This window comes from Aegilops tauschii, chromosome 3 (assembly GCF_002575655.3).
Source record: "Aegilops tauschii subsp. strangulata cultivar AL8/78 chromosome 3, Aet v6.0, whole genome shotgun sequence".
Classification (NCBI taxonomy): domain Eukaryota; kingdom Viridiplantae; phylum Streptophyta; class Magnoliopsida; order Poales; family Poaceae; genus Aegilops; species Aegilops tauschii.
In genome coordinates, this window is record NC_053037.3 from 545,252,615 (window position 1) to 545,273,297 (window position 20,683).

General features: G+C 45.3%; 1 protein-coding gene and 1 pseudogene across 5 annotated transcripts; one reads left to right on the forward strand and one right to left on the reverse strand.

Annotated features, from left to right (window-relative positions):
• Positions 1-695: 695 nt before the first annotated feature.
• Positions 696-6,882, forward strand: LOC109778648 (uncharacterized). Of its 5 annotated transcripts, none has more exons than XM_073511040.1 (11): positions 696-1,052; positions 1,365-1,595; positions 1,714-3,196; positions 3,296-3,537; positions 3,771-3,936; positions 4,016-4,321; positions 4,463-4,524; positions 5,329-5,441; positions 5,532-5,606; positions 5,719-5,785; positions 6,485-6,882. In XM_073511040.1, the coding sequence occupies exons 4-6, from the start codon at positions 3,458-3,460 to the stop codon at positions 4,049-4,051; spliced, it is 282 nt and encodes a 93-aa protein (XP_073367141.1). In that variant the 5' UTR covers positions 696-1,052; positions 1,365-1,595; positions 1,714-3,196; positions 3,296-3,457; the 3' UTR covers positions 4,052-4,321; positions 4,463-4,524; positions 5,329-5,441; positions 5,532-5,606; positions 5,719-5,785; positions 6,485-6,882. The 5 variants fall into 5 exon arrangements, with proteins under 5 accessions (XP_073367141.1, XP_073367142.1, XP_073367143.1 ...); XM_073511041.1 differs by having other exon boundaries at positions 5,401-5,441; XM_073511042.1 differs by lacking the exon at positions 5,329-5,441.
• A 718-nt stretch (positions 6,883-7,600) lies between these two features.
• Positions 7,601-9,725, reverse strand: LOC109778636 (uncharacterized; annotated as a pseudogene).
• Positions 9,726-20,683: the final 10,958 nt, after the last annotated feature.

The window sequence follows — 20,683 nt, forward strand, 5'->3', positions numbered from 1 at the left end:
AAAAAGTAAGCGCATGTTGATCTTGGGTAACCCAGATCGCATGCTCTAGATTGGGCATCTCGGTGATCTCCTTCTTCCCGTTGGTGTCCTTCTCGGTGACGATGACAGCAGCGGGTTCCTTGATTGAGCCATCAAGGTAGCCCATCATCGCCGCGGCCCTGACGTGCGGGAGGACTTGTACCTTCGACACCAGGAAGTTGTCGCGGGTGAGTTTCTCCGTGATGGTGTGGCCGAGGGAGGCAAGCGAGGGCATGGCCATGGCGTGGGAGGAGGAGGAAGATGACATGACCTAGATGAGATGGAAGAATTAGGCTCTGATACCATGTGAAAATAGATGGAAGCGCATGCTACTGCAGGGGCGCGCTACGTGTTAATAAAGGCCAGAGGCCGGCGCAGGATTACAGAGAGGTTAGGGTTAGGTTAGGTGTGGATTGATCTCCAAGCTAACTATCACAACAACCTAACCTATCCTAACAGATTACAACACACGCCACACCCTAACTATGTTACAAGGATATCAATGGTTGGGTGATGCAACACATTGAACCCATTAACAGTCACGCAAGGGGCGCCCGCTCGCGCATGCCACGTCGGCGCTGGACCCATGCGCTCACGTGAGACAAAAACGTATGCAGTTGCGTATTGGCCACAAAAATAGAGGGAGACATACGGTTGTTCCCAAATCTTCCTTCCCCAGATGCAGCCGTCGCCTTCTCCTCTTCCCCACGCGAGCTCTCCTCTCCCCTTTCAGCGCCTCCTAGATAGGGTTACCGACGTCGCCCCCTATCCATGACCTGATTCGCGGAGGTGGCTGGTAGGTGCGCTAAGGTCGATGGCGCCGAGGACGAGGCAGAGCAGCAGAGGTGGTTCTGTTGTGCTGGGTTGAGCGGCGGCCGGAGCGGGTCAGCCACAGCCACGGAGATGGCCGTCCGTGGAGTCGTCCTCATCCACAGAAGGGAAGGGAGGACGAGATGAAGAGCGCCACCGGGAGCAGATCTGGCCGTCGACGGCAAGAAGGCCATGCCTTCTTCCACCTCCGTGCGGTCACCCAGGTATGGAGCCATCTTCCTTCTCCATCTGCATGTGTGGAATTGAAAGAATTAGACTTAGATCACTGTATGTACATGGAGGTCAATTTTATATATGTCACCTGTACATGAGTTGCTGGTCATCTATGACATGCAGACAATTCCATCAGACTTGGCCAAAAATACCATCAATGTATCACCTGTACATATGTTTAGGGCTGATGCACCCGTCTAAATGAAGTAAGGCACACAAGTAGTAATTTATTTTGCTAATTGTTGCCCTAGCCATAGATTTTTGAATTATGGTCTTCTAATTATCAGATTTTTATGCTGCAGATATGGTCTGTACTAAATGAATGTTGGTGTGCTAGGGCTATCTGTATCTGCTGTGCACCAGTGTGTCCAGGAGAAGGAGCAGCAACTCCTTGGACAATGGTCTGGCCTGATGTATGTTTGTTTGCTAACATAGTGCTAATGGGTGTGCAAATTAAGGTTCGGCCACGTCTGCGGCAACGGCGGGGACCTCCGCCCGTGGGTCTCCGTCTTGCTGCTCATCCTCTTTTCTAGGTAAAGAAAGCATAGTCAGATCAGTCAGCAATCTGTCAGTAAATAGCCATTCCGTCTATAGGTCGCTGTTGCAGATTGTTTATATAATTATCCCTGGTTCTCTTTCTCTTTGGTTTAGGTACATTGACTCATAATGATGAAGTTGCAACAGTATGGAGTACATACAATTTTTTCTTTCGGAACTAAACTCGTCTCAAGGTAAATACTACAGGAAGCACTGCATATATGTTCATGCCACCCTGAATATATTGGATTTAGATCTTGATGTATATATGCAGTATGTATGTTCTATAAAGATCAGCGTGAAGAGTGTTTGTTCATTGGAACATGTTTTTTCTTCCTGATTTAGGGTCTTACTACAATATAACTATCTAGAAAGCATTTTATAGGAGGTCACATTCAGACTTCTTTACTAAATTCTTCATAGCCTTACCATGATAGTTGCAGTACAGCTCTCACATGAGGCCTGCTTATTATTTCTCCCACCTTTTCTATTCATACTACTGGTGTTCCGGCGTTGTTTATTGCCCAATTTCTTTTCCGTTCAAAGTCACCTTATACACAAGCAACTACCAATAGCCTTGAAGCTTCTATCACCAAAACCACTCTGATGTATATTACCTTGGAACTCATCATTTCTGGAGACGACTTCATGTATTCCTACGGTTATCTTCCTATCTTAGTTTACTCCATCATTTGTTTCTGAGAGGCTCGCTATGCGGTTCGCGCTGCTTGCTGTGCCAGCCGGCGCGCCCATCCACGTGTTCAAGAACCTCCTGCTGATTCACACCATGACTGGTATGCATGCTAGGACGCCTCTCACTGCTGAATCATAATTTCAAGAAATGTTGTTGTCAAATGCAAATAGTTAGTGTGTTATGCAGTCCACTTAGCATACTTTTCGTCTTTGCTTACTTGGATGGTTATTCATACCAAACACTTAATAATTCAAGCTCAGTATTTTCCATTTTGTAAATAAAACAATTGTTCACAGATGCCTGTCACTGTCACATTTTCTTGATATGTTTTCCAACACCACCACTATTAAGTATATGCCTATACCCATCAAACCATCTTTTTAATCTCATCCCTGTACCTTTGCGTGAAGTTCGTTCAAATGATTTTAGGCCTAGAGCCCGGATAATAGTGTACTAGCCTTGTGAAGGTTCACAGTATACCCCTCAATTTCTTTTGGAAAGACTGTTGTCCTATGGTCTTCCGGTATGTCTCTTTCCAATTTGCAAAGTGTACAATAATTACTACTTTACTCTTATTATTTCCTCTGATTGGATTTTAAAACTGTGCTCACTCATCCATAGTTAAATATTATAGTATTGCAAGTTTAGGAAGCACCTGAAATATTGAAAGAAGCTAAGAATCTTGTTTCGTCTGGTGTCGCTCACAAAATTTTCTTCTGATTCTTGCACGAGCTACTCACACAATGGCCACCAGTTCTCTGATCCTTCTTATTACATAGTACACTACTATCTTATTTTCATTCTTTTGCTTCTTTGACCCATCATCTTCGGGTATTTACATGTAAACAGAAAGTCTCGATGACGCTGCTGCTGCTGCTGCTCTCGCTTCACTTACTATACCCGGTATCACCACTAATTCTTGGCCTTGTGTTTATCTTCTTGTACTGACTTGGACATCACGGACTCCAACCATTTAAGCACATCTTTATGCTGGTGTCCCAGAGGCAATGGAGTCTGCAAAGGAATTTTCCATCAGGATGAGATAGGCGTCGTTTATTCACCTAAGTAACCCTCTTCTCACCACACTAAAATTTGTAGCATACTCTGATCATACAGATGCCAGATGTGGTTTATTCTTAAGAGTTGTTAATTGTTCTGAAAGTGATGGATCAGAAGCTGATGAAGTTGTCCATATTCACACTACAAGTAGTTGGGGGCCTGCTAAATGTCATCAACAAGAGAAGGTTCTATCTAGCATTAGGGAGGGCTTTATTTATAATTCTAACAATTATTTATGTAAAGTTTTTTTTCTTTTGATCTGAATGGCATGGAAAATGTTGATTCATTTCATGTTGTCATTTTGTTTTATTTTTCTGTCTTGCTCAGTAAAACTTGCTTTTGTAATTAGGCCAAAGTTTCCATCCCTTTTATAAAAGAAAACAAATAACTTGACGCTAACATCTACTGTGCTTATCAGAGAAGACCCCATGCAGATGGGCGACAGGTGCATCAGGGTGACCATCCACCATTGCTTCTTTGACAGCATGCGGCCGATCTATGCAGTTCAGCAAGGTCCACCTCTTCAACAAAACTACACCAGGGACTGGGGCATATACGCTGTCTGCGACATTGTCAAAGCTCAGGTAACTCATCTAAGTATGTTGTTTCATATGCTTGCAACCCACACGCTTTGAACGAATCAATACCTGCATTCATTTGCAGGTTGTATCCAGTGTAACATATATGATGAACAGATGAAGACTGTTTTCAAATACATGCCGGAGAAGGTACCTGCATCTTCATACAAGATGAGACGAGGATGCTGCTGCAGGCTGTTGACAGAGTACAGGCGGCCGGGGGGGGGGGGGGGGGGGTGAGCAGGGCCTCTCCGGGCAAGGCCATGGGTATCTTCTTTGCCATGGGCACCAAGGGCAGTGTGCCAAGACTGAGACATTGCCACCTGCTGTCCACATCGATGCCGACGAGGGAAAAAATACACGGAGCTAATTCGATCCCCATCAACATCAGGTACAACCTTGGACTAGGGGATACCATGAACAAAACTTAGTCAAATAATTTATGAGTGACTACTACTGTTTGCTTGATGTTTCGTTCAGAAAATAGGATCTAGCTTCAATTAAATTGACCATCAATTTGTTTCCTGCACAGATGCTGCATTGTCCGTCCTGAATCCTTGGATGTTGGGAAGTTCGAAGAAGCATGTGCTGTAGGTATGTCTTTGTAATCAGTATATATTTATATGCTTCTGCAAATTATAAATCATGTATTTGCATTCACTGACTGTCCACTAAATACTTCTACCAATTTGATTTGATAATGCGGTTGTTTGGATGCTAAAAGAATAATGAATTGGTGCACATTTTTAATGATAAGACATCGAAGGGCCAACGTCTTGTTAGAAGTAGCTTATTCTTGGTCAATCCTTCCACTTTACCAAGCTAATGAGGGTGATCAAGCACTTATTTTTTTACCTGTCCCAAGGGATTTGAGGAATGATTTCGTGCTTTTGATGAATGTGGCTGCAACCATATTCCTATAGTCAGTGATTCAATAATTGTCACATTTTCCTTCCAACTTTTATATTGCTTCTTTCATGTCCAGTTGTTGAATACATGCGCAGACTTGATTTTTGCCACTGGAAACAGTACATACTCTTAAAGATTTTGTGGTGACCACATGATTGTTGCTCTTGGCTCCATATGCTTTTTGTTAAACTTGCTCATAAAGTACATAACTTTGAACAATGCAATGAAATCAGTAGAAGCATCACATGATATGATTGTTCATGCTGGCAGCACAAAGCATATTGAAGGAATAACCTAGCGGCGGCTGTACAATACTATCATTGTAGTAGCATTCCCAATTTTTTATATTCCTATGTTCCGAACACTCGATAAAATTATGTCAAAACTGACAAAATTTTGTGAACTGGAGGGAGTAACTATTATCTTATTCTCTGTTTTAATGTTGTACTCATGCAACTGAACTTCCATACATTTCGAAATTATCTTTAGATGTTCAAGAATGGGGCTGCTAATCTGTGCTTATGAGCATCAGTAACTACTATCTAATGTTCACGTACATAGTGTCGTTGATGTCAGGGACCAAACCAAGTGCATAATCTGAGGTTGGGAGGCTATTAATGAATGTCCAGTTTAAATTTTATATGCATACGCATGTGTGATTTTAAACCAAAAGCATTCTCTCTCTTTTGGAGATCCCCTGCCTTTTGGAAGATGTTTAGCTTTGATTTCAACTGCCAGCCTTCTCTCTGTACTCACTGATCCGCCTGGTAAGACCTACCTGTAAATAAAAATCTACTTGCTATGCTTTATAATTAAAATATCTGCTGCTGCAGTTCTGCTGCATATATTCTTCTTTGTAAGCATTGTCGTTTCTTTCAGTGTATTCTTTTTTGAGCAACTAGCAACCATCAAGGCTATCAAACACGTTAAGAATTGCAACAGCAAGGTACGCACTCAGGTGGCGGCACCTGGTTGACTGGTCATGAGTAAGGGCAAGTTGTCTGTTTCAGTTTATGAGTCCAATGATGCAATTTGAGATAAACTAGAGCATATTGAGACACTTTTGAGAGAAATAATTTGTATTATTGCACACACATGCCTGGTTCAAATATGAGGTGTATGATAGAGTTAGTAACATGGTCTAATTCATTACATACTTGTGTTGGTCGATTTATTTGTCGGACAATTTGCTCTGCTCCTGAAATGTCACTAGGTTTGTGAGTTATATCAGAGTTAGTAACTTGGTTTAATTCGTTACATACTTGTATATATTGATTATTTATTTGTTGGACAATTTGCTCTGCTCCTAAGAAAATAGGACTAGCAAGTGATATAACTCTTATGACAGCTCATGGTTAGGTTATAGCATGTTTAATTACTCTCATTTCTCTCAGTAACCTTGCATACCCCTTTATAATGGTATGTACACACATCCATTATGTTTAGCTGTGGGATGTTGGATTGGTGTGCTTGTGGCCTGAAGAAGAGTGCTCACATCAAATGCTTACGTTAGTCTTACGTCCTTGTGTGGCCATACTTTTGCTTGATAACAAACACCTGCATTGTTCCTTTTTCTTTGTAAAAAGTAATAGAATATCTATTAGTTTCATTGGTATATGAGTGCAATGTTCCTTATAATTAATAGGTATAGGAGCTGGCGCTGATACGAGTGTCCACCTCCTATAAGATGACAAAGATGGAGAGGAAGCAGGAGTGTTGGCGCAGGAGCAGCAGATGTGGGCACAGTGCTGGCAAGGCGGGATGCAGGGGCAGCATGACCTCGATGGGCTCGCCATCGACGGCAGCGGATGCCCATTCCCATGGCGCACCACGCAGCCGGTGGGTACTATTACTAGCGCCTCCTTGAGCTAAGCGACTTGTTTTGGTTCCCCTCTCTTGTTGAGTTTTTTTTTGCGGGACTCTTGTTGAGCTTTTATCTATGAATGATACTCTGATCATCATTTTCCACGAAGAAATTGTAATTCGAATTGAGATTGAGAATTTGAAAACGGCCTTACAGGACACGAGCCGTGGCACTACAAAGGTGTTGTACTTGGGTTGAATTGGTTGTTGCGTATGTGTCCATCCAATCAGTGCATAACGAGGCACCTCTGATTCTGATTCAATAATACTACTTTAGTACAAGTAAGAAAGCGAAAGGGGCGAACCCAATCTAGCACCGCTACAGCTTCCCCTCAGGAGGGTGCGCCCCAACCACTAGTAGTATGTCATAAGCACCTACAACACAGCACTAACAAAGGTTGAGTTCCACCAAAGCAGTACGCAATGTGAGGAGACGGCAGCAGGCAAACTCGGAAGGTCACAAAAAATGGAGTTCCAACAACATACCAAAACCACCAGCCTGGAAAACCGCATCATGCCGCACCAGCCTGAAAATTTTAAAAAGAAAAGAAGAAAAACAAAAAGAAAACAAGAAAACCATTGCAAAAAAGAAAAAGAAACAAAATAAAACAAGAAACCTGGAGAAAACCAAGAAAGAAACAAAAAAAAATCAAAACTATAATGAAGAAAGAAAATAAGAAAAACCAAAGAAAACAGTGAGAAATTAAAAAAGAAAAAAAAACAGAACAAGCTAGTCAACGATCCCACAGTTTGATTTGTCACGTCGGTGAATACTAGCTAAAAGTTTTCAAGATTCAAAATAGACCGAGATCAGACAGTTCAATGTGCTGATTTCAGGGATTGGGATTTTAGGTTCAATTTAGCTTTCGTCTACAAGTTTAAGATTTGTTTTGGACTTTCTTATTTTTTTTTAAAGAGTTGGGCTTTCCCTCGGTTCCACTTCTATGAACAATAGTGTATTTGTGAGTACAGATTATAGGAATATAGTGTTCATGGATATATCCCAATATTATGCATTGTGTATTCGTCGGAGGTGCCTTTGGATCAACTATGCTCCAAACTTCCTCCGTGATTGTATTATCCGCGAATGTATTACCCTTGAGTAATCAACAAAGGCTTATGAGTTGCCAAAAAAGAGGTCGTTTTCCATCAAACTGACCCATCGCATCTTGCAGCCAAAACTGGGCCGTGCAAGTGGCATGCACGCTACGTGGACGTAGTGCATCATGCCAGTTCCATCGGGATCTTTTTCACTGCCGACATATGAGGTCACCAGGAGCTGCTGCAACGTGTCTTGCATCCGTTTCAAAACGTAGATGTCGTCTGATATTTCTGCCCTGAAAGAGCCGTTAATTACATGCTGAATATACTGATCGATCGTATATGTATATCCTGCGTTCGCACGATTTTTGGCTTTCTCTCTCTGTCTCTTGTGTGTGTGTGTGATCACCTACAACTTCTCATTTGAAACCACATGGCAGATGTGGTTAGCTACTCCAAATTGAAAATTGAAAACTTCTCAATTTTGAAAACATACCCGGTTGTAGTTGCACGCCCATCGACTATGTGCAGCTGTAGTGGTACGTCTGTAGATTGCGGGTAACTACAGTTGCACGTCCATGCACTGACGCACAATTGCATCTGAAATCACTCGCTCCCGACAACCAGTCGTCGTGGCCTCTGCGCCTCACAGTGAAGCGTGTAGGTGTAGTGAGGCGGCAGGTGAGACGTCCACGCACGGACCTTGAATCCCCCTCGGGGCCTCACACTTCCAAGGAAAAGGTCATGCACGCTCATTGTCGTCTCAGGATCTCCAGGTCCAGCTTCAGCACAAGTCCACGCCTCGTAGTTGGCAACCATCACGACGCATTCCGAAGAACCGTTCTCTGCTCTCCTGACAAACACCGGCTCCGCCATGTGCCAAGGATCGACGAAGCGCTCCCCGTACAGCGAGACGTTCGTCCTCATCAGGTTCCTCAGGCCCGCGAGGGCCATGCTCCAGAAACTGGGGTTCGAGTTGGCCTGCATGCAGTAGCCCGCTGAAGACACTTGCGCCCATGAAGCACCCGTTCATCACCCTGGCCATGTCCTTCGCCCTCGTGCTACCGAAGGTGCGCGCCTTGAACAAGTACCAGTACACCTCTGGCTCCTTGCAGCCGAATACAGCCTCCTCCATGCATGGTCGTCGATGTCTGCAAGCAGCTCGATGATGATCAACGTCCTTCCACCGCCCGTGCCGCCGCGGTTTCGATGCTTGATTCTGGCTCCGTCACTTAGGGCCTCCACGCTAGCATGCTCAAGGTCATCTCCATTAAAAAACAGGATCTGAGAGAAGTGGCTGCCCACCCTTTCGTCATCGCAAGCGTGCTCGATCAGGGCGCTCTTTCCGACTTTCCCTGGACCGATGATCGGCATGACCGCCGGACTTCCAGCGGAATGGGCTTGCAACAACAGGAAGTTCATGACGTGTTCCATCTCCATTTGGCGCCCGAACATGCACTTGCCCAGCAGCAGATACGTGCTGTACGGCTGGCGGTGCAAGCGTGGGCATCCGTTCAGAAGCATGACGAACTCACTCGCGTCTTCAATGGCATCCCTTAAGCAGCCCAGAACTCGCTCCATCAGTTCAGCTTGCGCTGCGCCACGACGATCGCTGCCACCGCAGAAGCAGACACGCTTGGCAGGGTTGAACTTGGACGGGGCAAAGGAGTAACTGACCTCGTGGTCTTTCGTCCTGTCTTCTCCATGGGCTTGGCAACTGGGTATGTCGAGGGTGTAGTACCCTCTGTACATCTCCTCTTTCAGTATGCCGAGTTGACGCACCATGGCCTGGTTCGTGATGAGCCGGCCATCTGCCTCCTCGACAACGACGCGAACCCGGAGCAGCAGCCGCTCCTCCTCCGTCGGCGCCGACATCCGCTTCAGGTACCACGAGGAAGGATATGGATCTAATGGCGAGCTCACCGATGACAGCAGAAAATATCACCTCCATCTATCGTCCGTTTGCGTATCTGAGAACCCCTTCCCTCTGTGATCTTGTCTAGTGTGGCACTGCGACGGATCAACAACGACCGAGAGCTGGGTGAAAGTTTTGTATATATCCGAAGTTTTGTCGAGTATTGAAGCCGTGTCGGGGAAGAAAAGAATTCTGCGGATGGTTCTCTGGTGATCCACATCTCTGCTCGTCTAGAAGGAGCATATGAAAAAGAACTGCTGCGTAACAAAGACCGTGGCCATGGGCATGCAGCGTGTTATTTGTCTAGCCTTTGATCTCTTCTCTGAACATGATTTGAGTTGCACCAAGCCAAGACTGGAAGCTCATGCATGCATGCATGCATGCATGGTCGATGGTTTCTCAAATAAGAAATAACACGAAGTGATGCAAGTAACCGAGGACAGTGACTCTCTATCGGGGTCGAGCGTGATGTTTTTGGCTATCGGTAATGCCTTTCCTGACGTATAGGTTACGATCTCTCTGCATCCACATCCATGAGCCGTGCTGACTGGGTTGCAGATTTTCTTTCCATTTTTTCCGTTGTCTGCTTCTTCCATACAGCAAATTTTATTTGGAGAAAACACCTCCATTCCACAATATAGTGTCTATAGTTTGTCCTTTGGAAAGTCAAGTTAGATCAACTTTGACCAAGTTTTTTTTGCTGGTGAGTTTTGACCAAATTTATGGAGAAAAGTATCTACATATGTAATATCAAATCAATATCATTGAATACATGCATAGTGAGACCTATAGAGAAAACTAAAAAAAACATGCATGGTGAGACCTGTAGAGAAGAGTATTTATAGAGAAGGGTATCTCAAGATGATGTGCCGACTCGGTCTCCGGGATGCTCATAGAGATAGGGTCTGCGTGTGTGCGTTCATAAGGATAAGTGTATATGCATATGTATAACCTTCTGCGTTTGTGCTGTGTCAAAAAAACTAATATTGTTGTTGATACCTTTCCTAATAAACTTGTTCAAACATTACAATGTTTGTTTTCAAGAAAGGAAAAACTGTATGCGTCCATTGTCGACGGAGTGAGTAGTACATGCATGTATATTCAGATAAAACATAAAGATTTGTAAAAAGGATAAAACATAAGAGCATCTACAATAGATGATGTATTTTACATCACCAAAAAATGATTGGAGTAAAATATACATCACCAAAAATATACTTTGTACATCACCAAAAAAGGGCCAGCTTCAATAGTTGTTGTAGAATAGATGATGTGAAACTAGTGCTTCAATAGATGATGTAAAACTAGTTGAACTACTACACAATTTCAATAGCTATCACATTTGAACTCGACACCGAAGTTCACGGACGACTTCTCCCGCACCTCGAAGAAGCCAGTCTTGCACTTTGAGACCCTCTTCGGCGGCATGGTGGCGGCGCGGGGTGCGGCATGGAATCGGGCGTCAGAGTCGCAGGGAGACGACCAGCGGAGTCACGGAGGCTGTGCGGTACTGCAGCCGCGACGAAGATTCTCCAAATCGAGCGACTGCGCGATGACGGCCGAGCGGCTTCGATTCGGTAGAAGTCAAGGCATGCGAGTGCGAGGAAGCAGTGGAGTCGTAGAGAGACGATCGGAAGATGAAGGTGGAAGCTGTGCGCCCGCCAGCGGGGACAAAGATGCTTCAAATCGGGGGTGGCGCGGCGGCGGCGGAGCGGCTTCGATTTTGGCAATTTCAAGGTGTGAGGCGGCGAAAAAGCGACGGATCCGGTGGCCGAGGTGGGGAGGCTGGATCAGGCGACGACGGGGTGCGGCGGGGCCCAATGGACGGGCGGCGCGGCGGTTGGCAAGGCGGTCGCAATGTGGGAAGGGGGAATGAAGGTTTCAGTGGAAGTTGGGCTTCGTACGATGTTGATGCGTTTTACATTGGTGCGTCCAAGTGATGTATATTTGCAATATAGATGTAAAATCTGAGAAAAATTTGCATCTACGTCATGTGTTGAAGAAATGTTTTTGGTTCTTGGTGATGTATATTTTAAGTATTTTTACATCGACATAATTTATTGAAGATGCTCTAAACAATTCACACGGATGTATTCCAACATTTCAGGCATTATTGCTCGTGCACAGTGCTCCGTATAACACAGGATGCCGGATGGACGGAGGTCGTTCTCCATCAAAGCTCCGCTCTACGTGGCAGCCAAAACTGAGGGGGTGTTTGCTTCAGAAGTTCTAAGACTTTTTCTAGTCCCAGGGACTAATAAAAAAGACTCTTTAATAGAATCTTTTTCTAGTCCCTGTAGAAAAAGTCCCTCCCGTTTGGTTCCTAGAGACTTTTTAGGGACTTTTTCTAATCTCTGGGACTAAAAAATCCCTAAACCAAACACCCCCTGAGCCGCGCAAGTGGCATGTGCACTATGGCACCGTTTGCCGCTCCGCTCTACGTGGACGCAGTTTATTATCATGCCAATTCCATTTTGGGCTATCCTTTTCATTGCCGACATACGTCGTGGTATATCACCCGGAGCTGCCGCGACGTGTCATGCATCTTTACCTGAACGTAGAGGTCATCCTAATATTTCTGCCTAGACAGCGCCGTTCATTACGTGCGGAATACATCAATCATGTCGATTTGTGGAGACGACGTTACGATTTTCAGTCCTAGCCTTTCCGTTTTAAAATAGTTATGGTGGTTTTAATTTGAATTTAAACTATTTACACTAAAACCACGACAAATATGTTGGAACGGAGGGAGTACTTAGTATAGAAACTAGCAAACATGAATCATCAAATTTGCAAAGCAAAAAGAAAAACATTTTCATCTTTGTTTATATTTCAGAGGTACTTCTTAGTAGTGCTAGATAATTGTCTGTGTATTACAAAAGAACATAAACATTCTACTCCCTCTGTCCCAAAATATAAGAACGTTTTTAACACTACATTAGTGTCAAAAACGTTCTTATATTGTGGGACGGAGGGAGTAGTATTCTAGGCCATGATTTATCTGTCCATATAAATATAATATGGTAAATAATAATGCTACTAAATCATGTATGTGATTTACCTTCTTAATAAATAATTGTAGATTTTATTTGTAATTACTTATTAATTTACCAAATAAAAAACAAATTTATTTGGTAAAAAGCTTATTGGCTTAGAGCAACTCCAATGGGGCGACCCAAACGGACGGTGATTTCGTCCGCTTTTTGTCTGTTTGGGTCGGCCGCCCGCCCGGCGTCCGCCCTCTTTTAGTTTTGGGTCGGCAGCGCGTCCAAGGCGCCGACCCATATGTGCTGGTGTGGCCGGCTGGCCGCCCAATATTACATTGATTTGCATTTAAACATATTGTCAAATAACATAGTTTACCGAATGAAATAGTATAATTTTACAAGCCGGATACATATGCTCAACCAAATCATTTTGCAGCTGCACGTGAGTTTCTCAATCACGCATGTCTTCATGAAATTGGGTGAACTGTTCAAACGTTGCCGCTACTCCATGCTTAGGCACAACATTCTCACCCTGAAACTGAAAGCCTTGATCGTACAGACGTTCCGGACGCTCGTCTTCTACGATCATATTGTGCATGATCACACAAGCAGTCATCACCTCCCACGGTTTCTGCGTGCTCCAGGTATTAGCAGGATACCGAACGATGCCCCATCAAGATTGCAAAACACCAAAGGCACGCTCGACATCCTTCCTAGCACTCTTTTGCTCTTGGGCAAATCTTTTCCTCTTCTCTCCGACAGGGTTGGGTATTGTCTTGACAATAGTGGTCCACTGAGGATAGATACCGTCACCCAGGTAGTATCCTTTGTCGTAGTTGTGTCCGATGACAGTAAAGTTCACCGGTGGGCTGTTGCCTTCGGCAAGCCTAGCAAACACCGGCGAGCGCTGAAGCACGTTGATATCATTGTGTGATCCAGCCATGCCAAAGAAAGAGTGCCAGATCCAGAGATCTTGAGACGCCACGGCCTCTAGTATGACAGTGCAAGCCCTGACATGTCCCTTATACTGCCCTTGCTAAGCAGAAGGACAGTTCTTCCACTCCCAGTGCATGCAGTCTATTTTGCCAAGCATCCCTGGGAAGCCCCTTCTGGCATTCATCGCCAACAAACAGGTTGTATGTTCAGCTGTCGGCTCTCTCAAGTACTCAGGGCCAAACACAGCAATAACAGCCTTGAAGAACTTATACAGGGACTCTAGGCATGTAGACTCGCTCATACGGACGTACTCGTCAATGAGATCACCGGGCACTCTATATGCAAGCATTCGGATGGCGGCAATGCATTTCTGATAAGAGGAGAAACCAATCTTGCTGATGGCATCCTCTTTGCACTCGAAATAGTCATCATAGCCGACCTCTAATACGGTTGAAAACATGCCTAATCATATGGAAACGGCGGCGGAATTTTTGATGTTTGAACAACGGGTTTGTTGTATCAAAGTAGTCCTTCTAGAGAAGGAAATGCCCACTCTCTCGGTTGCGATTCAACGCCGGAAGGTGGCCCGAAATGGAGCCACGGAACAATGGCCGCTGGCTGTTTAGGTGGTGATGGACCAACACGGCAGCCAATATCTCCTCCTCGTCATCGGACGACGAATCGTCGGAGTCACAAATGAAATTGCGGAAGAAGAACTCGTCGGCGGAGTCCATTTCGTACCTTGGCAAACTGTCGAATAGCTTGCGGGCGTCGAAGAAGGAGACGGCCGGCGAGGGGAGTCGCGGCGCGCACGGACCAGCTAGCTGCCCTGCCGGCGTCCGACGAGCGCGCCGATCGGATCTGGCCCGGGCGGCGGGACAGCTTCTTGGTCGTGGGCGGCTGTGCGGTGGGGGGAGCGGCGGTGGGAAGCAGTTTGCTCCCCGGCGGCAAAACGGCGGTGGCGGGCAACGGGGGGAATGGGCGGTGTTGCTGGGCGGATGTGGAGGCGGCGGCAGCTGGCAGAGTCACCGGCAAAAATGGGCGGCGGCGTCGGCGATGAAGGAGGCGGGCGAGGGTTGCTGTTGGCTGGGGGGATAGGGGAGGCCAATGTGCCACCGACCAGCGGGCCTGGGAAGGGGAGAGGGCGAGCACACGCGTCCGTCTCGTGTTCGCGCCGACGCAAATCCAGACGAAAGCGGACGCGCGTCCGTATGGGTCGGCGCTTGGGCCGCCTTTTGTGTCCGCGCCGACCCAAATGGACGGCGACGGACGAAATGGGTCGCCCCATTGGAGTTGCTCTTAGTTCCAAATAAAAAATCATTTTACTTTTCTTGAGAAAAAATATTTTACTTAGTAAGTCAACAAAAGGTGACACGAGGCGACTCTCCATATCTCCTCTCGTCTCCCCCACTCCCTCGCAGCCAAATAAAATAGAAAAGGACTTTTATAACTACCAAACGTTCGGATTTTAGCAATAGGCAAGAACCATTCTTACTCCGCTTTAATTATATACATGCATGCATTAGAATGACTAATTTTCTATAACGTACACTCCTCCCTCTAATTACATGCATATATGCACCAAAGGACGAAAAGTTGATGTCATTTTCTAGATTTTTTCTTTTTTCAAATTTCAAAATGTTTTGTAGCTCAAACCATCGCCCTGATTGAAAAACCGTCTTCACAAAAAAATCATCTCGACGAGATCTTCGAAACTAGATCCCATGTTGATATGTTCTGATGATTTTTTTCAGGACCAAAAGTTACTACATCTGGACTACGTAAGTTATCACGTCTGTCATACATAAGTTACCGTGTCATTTACACAAAAGTTTTCGGGGGTGTGTTTTCGACAAACTTTTATCCCAGTGTCAAAAGGTGATTATAGTGTTTGCAATGAGTTATCAACTTTGTTGTGTATATTACCATGTTGCACAAAAGTTATCGGGTTATGTTTTCCAACATTTTTATCAACTCAGTCAAAAATTACCGCGATATTTGTATATGAGTTATCAGCTCTCATGTGCGTGCATTATCATTTTGTTTACACATGAGTCATTGGGAGGTATTTTTAACAACATTTTTCCCTGGTCAAAAGTTACCACGTATGGACTACGTAAGTTACCAGCTTTGTTGTATGTATATTACCATGTTATTTATACACAAGTTATCAGGGTATGTTTTCAACAAACTTATATCCCGGGGTCAAAAGTTACCGTGGGGTTTGTAGTGAGTTATCAACTTCATTGTGTAACTTGGTATCAGGTCCGACGAATGTTTTCAATAAAAAATTTCTCTCGGGTCAAAGTTATCACGATGTTTATGCATGAGTTATCAGGTCTACGGTGTGTAAATTATCATGCTACTTATACAGAAGTTATCGGAGGATGTTTTCAACAATTTTTTCCTCTCGTGTGAAAATTATCACGGTGTTTGTGCATAAGTTATCAGGTTTATGGTGTGTAAATTATCATGCTATTTACACCAAAACAAACGGGGTTGTATTATACCACAAGTAGCCCGATAACTTCAAAAATAATCATGCTGATAACTATGGTACATCTAGTCCGATAACAAAATAATAACCATGTTGATAACTATAATACATCTAGTCCTGTAACTATTTATACATAAGTTATAGGGTATGTGGTATGTGTATTATTATGCTATGTACACAAAAGTTAACGTGGTATGTTCAAACCATTTTTTGAATTAAAATTACCACGGTGTTTGTACGTTAAGTTATCAGGTATGTCATGCGTAAATTACCGTGCTATTTACACCAATGTTATGGAGTGTGTTTCAAACAACTCTTTTATTCTTCCATTAGATCAAATAGCTGGCGACCGAGTGATGTGGAACCTGCTCGACAGAAAACCAAGACAAATTAGTAATGCAATGTGGAATGTGTGGGGCAAAAGAAAAACCAAAAAAGACCGAGTAGGGAGGAGTGTATCGAGGGATGAGAATCAACAATAAGTGAGTACTCTGTTAAAAAAAATCACATACATGTTAGATAGAAAACTATAGGTCTGTACCTACATAACACAAATCTAGTTTTTGTACGTAGTATAGCAACCAACGATAGTTCAGGTGGCTTGAGCACTTGTTTTAGTTCCTCTGTTGTGTTTGAAAAAAAAATTCAATAAAGCCTCATATAAAGAATCCTGAAAAGTAATAACCACTATCAAGTTTTGGCGAGTTGGCTAGTGTGTTGTCCCACCTAGCTTTAGGTTCTGGGTTTGAATCTCTTCTCAGCAGTTTTTTTTTCTCGCCCAGGACAGGGGTTTGGTTGGTGCATGTGAGCACGAGGACTGCGGGCTGGCGTACGCACCGAATGCGATCGATCGTTCGGATCTATTGTAAATATCCGAACGTTTGGACATTACATTTATCGAATAGAAAACGTTAACCGGCAACAGTCAGATATTATAGGGTTCCCAGCGAACTACCTTTTGGTCCTTGGATGGAAAACACGGATCTTAAATCACTTAAAGTAGCCATGTCATGTTTCTTTTTTGGTTCGCTATCAGGCTTCATCGGCGCGAACGGGCAGAATTTCGTGTTTGACCCTGTTGACAAAGAAATTCAGGATCTGACCCCGGTTCAAAAAAAAAATCGGGATTTGACCCTTTTGCTATCGCCAGGGTATCTGGCGGTAGGGTTAGACAGCCTACCGCCTGGGGCCCTGGCGGTAGGGTGCGACGGAGGGGGACGGCGGCTGTTTGCCTATGCTGACGTGGATAAGTACCCTACCGCCAGGGGTCCTCGCGGTAGGCAGTCTAACCCTACCGCCAGATACCCTGGCGGTAGGGTGTGGCTGGGTTTTGCCGTATAAACCTTCTGTAACAAAATATGCAAGGGCCCTGACGGTAGGTTCACCCTACCGCCATGGGGGCTGGCGGTAGGTTGTTTGACCCTACCGCCGCAGCGCCTGGCGGTAGGATCCTCTATTTTGTTGTTTCAAGTTCATCTGGTTGCTTCTTTTCAAATTCAATATGACAGCAATATCACAGCAAGTTTCACAAATATGACAGCAACATCACAGATTTTAAACAATTAAACTTGGGCATCACATACACATACTAGCAAACACATAGTAGCAAACGGAGTTCAACTAATTAGTAAACGGAGTTTCACAAATAGCAAACACATAGATCCACAAATAGCAAACACATAGTTCCACGTAGTTTCACACGACAAGTTCAACCAAACGAAGTTCAACCTAATAGCAAACACATAGACAATCCAACTACAAGAGCCAACTATCGAAGATCATAATCAGTTGCTCCTTCCCCTCTTGGAGGTACGGTCCTCGTTACTCTTTGAACGAGTCTCTTCAGTCTTCTTCTTGGGATGTCGAGTAACCGGTCTCTGGAAAGGGTCCGGACTCAGCAAATCCTTCTTCTTCGGATTCCTCTTCGGCGGCTGAGATGGCTGAGATGTTTGAGTTGGTGGAGGTCCATAATCTTCATCGTACTCCTCCTCCCCGTTGCTCTCATCCTCCTCATCCTCCTCCTCCTCCCCTTCTTCATGTGTGGCCTCCTCCTCCTCATCCTCTTACTCCTACTCCTCCTCCTCAGCCAACCTAGACGACGAAGGAACATGGCTCGATGAGCCGATGAGACCCTGTGTGGCTACAGGCTGATAAGCTTCAACCGACCCAGCTCCAGCACACCCAAGCAGCCTACTAGCTTGCGACAATGCTTCATGAACTTCTGCACTCACAATGAAACAAGGGCATAATAAGTATCAGGTTTATGATTGCAAGTGAACAAGATGCATCTGTTCCAAGGAGGCTGAAGTTGTACCTTCATCGTCCCCCTCATTTTGTTCTCAGATTGTACGCTCCCGGGGATATCACCTAGTGCATCTGAGGCTTCAAAGATGCATCGGTTCAGCTCACCAGACTGCAACGGCACAAGTCAGTCATGATGACGAATACAACAATTTAAATACAGTCGTCGGTTCAAACTTACCACTCTGTTGATGAGGGGTGCAAACTCCCTAAATCCACTGTGCATGTCTCTGATGCCGGTATGGTAGGCATGTTCCTCGGGGTCATCCCTCTCCAGCTCCGCGATGTCTTCCGCCGTCCACCAAGGCCTGAGACGAAGACGGTGCTTCTGGCCATCATCGTACCACCTCATGTGTCGGTCCAGGTAAGCATCCCAGTCCATCACTTTCCTCTCCACGTCTTTCCGGTACCTCCGTCGGTTCAACTCCGTCACATGAATCTTATGCTCCTCTCCCCAGTCTGTGATCGACTGATTCTTCTGCCGGCTCATCCTGCAAGGCATAGGCCACAAGAAACATCATAATAAAGTCGCCACGCAATGAAATCATGGGCACGGAGAACAAAGCGCTCATAGGTGGAGCGCGTGGCCGCCGGTATCGGTGGGCTGGCCCGGTGGGGTATGCTGATACACCCCAAACTGCGTGGCCACGCAGTGTGGCAAGTGCCACTCGACGGCGTACACACAGATCATGGGCACGATGCACCGCCAGAGACCACGGTCCGCATCGCACATCACGTTCAGATCAAAGTCCCACTCTCGGTCATACGGACACCAGTTTACCTATTACATATACGTTGGTAAGTTCCCACTCTCGGTCAAAAGTGGAATCAAAGAGAAAGGTGTTGAGCGAGTTCATATACCTGTGTATGCGTCAGAGCGTCCAACTCGTTGGTGTAGGTCTTGTACGAAGTCTTGTTTAGGCCCGTGTAGAGTTTGACAACGTCCCAGTCGTAAGCTACGGTAGGGTGTCGAGTCTCGTCGCCGTCTTCGCTATAGGCACCCCACGGGCGTCTTGGCAACTTCTCCGGACGCCCCACCGGCAGCCGCTCCCACATCCAAATGGAGAAGGCCCAGACAAAGCCACCCATATTGGACTTGTCTCCCGTCCTCTGCGTTGCATCGTCAAGCTGCAAAACATCAAATGAGGATCAAATATAACAAAATGTCATGGACACACTTTCGTAGGTAGGTAGGCAATTAGATACTCTCTTACCGAACGGTATAGGTAGGCGAGAGATGCGGTCCCCCAACTGTACCCTGCCTCCCAGTCCGCTAGGAAGAAGAGATACGACCAGTTGGCAGAGTTCCCGGGGCTGTCTGGAAACACGACCTCCGTGAGAATGTACCACAGGTAGGCCCTCACGTACCACTCCACAGTCGTCTCGTCGGCGCCTTCGGGACATTTCTGCCGGTGCTCCGAGAGCCAGATCAACGGCACACCAGATGTACGGTTACCCTTAGTAGCGGGGCAGTCGCCGATGAGGGTGGCAACCCTCTGCTGCCAGTTGGTCCTCTCCACTCGCCCGGTGAGTGCATGACCCTCGATCAGCATGGCAGTAATCATCACCCAATCCTCGAGGGTCGCCGTCATCTCCCCGCATGGCAGATGGAAAGAATGGGTCTCCGGTCGCCACCGGTCAATCAACGCTGTCAGAGCTGCGTGGACAAGCGTTGGCGGTTGACGCTTGAACTGCAACACAAAACCCAACAGACGGGCTTTCTTGAAGAACGGCGCGTAGCGCTCGTCGTAGTCCATATGCCCATGAACCCCGTGACCCCTCATGCGTAGTGGCTGGAGCATCTGTCAAAAAGTGAACGCCAAAAGTTAGGAAATTATTTTCATCAATCCGAAAACTTTGATCAATATTTCATTCATATCACTTACCTCTCCGTTCTCTATGAAACAGGCACGATGACCCTTGTCGAATGCCCGGTCCAGCATGGAGTACCGTGGGCCGATGTTGTCCGCAAGAGGTGGCCGCCTTAATAGAATTTCATAAACAAAAGCATCATAAGCATAAGCATACATAAACAAAAAATGAAATCATATCATATCAAAATCATATCAACATGCATCATATCAAAATAAAATCTTAAGCATATTCCTCCAACAACATCTACTACACATGATGGATCAAATCATATCAACATGCATCATATAAAAAAAATCCTCCAACATACATCATATCATCATATGTTTAAATAATTTTTCCAAACAACATCTTCATATCATCATATCAACATGCATCATAAACTAGGGTTCATCTTCACACTACATCATATCATCATGTCAACATGCATCA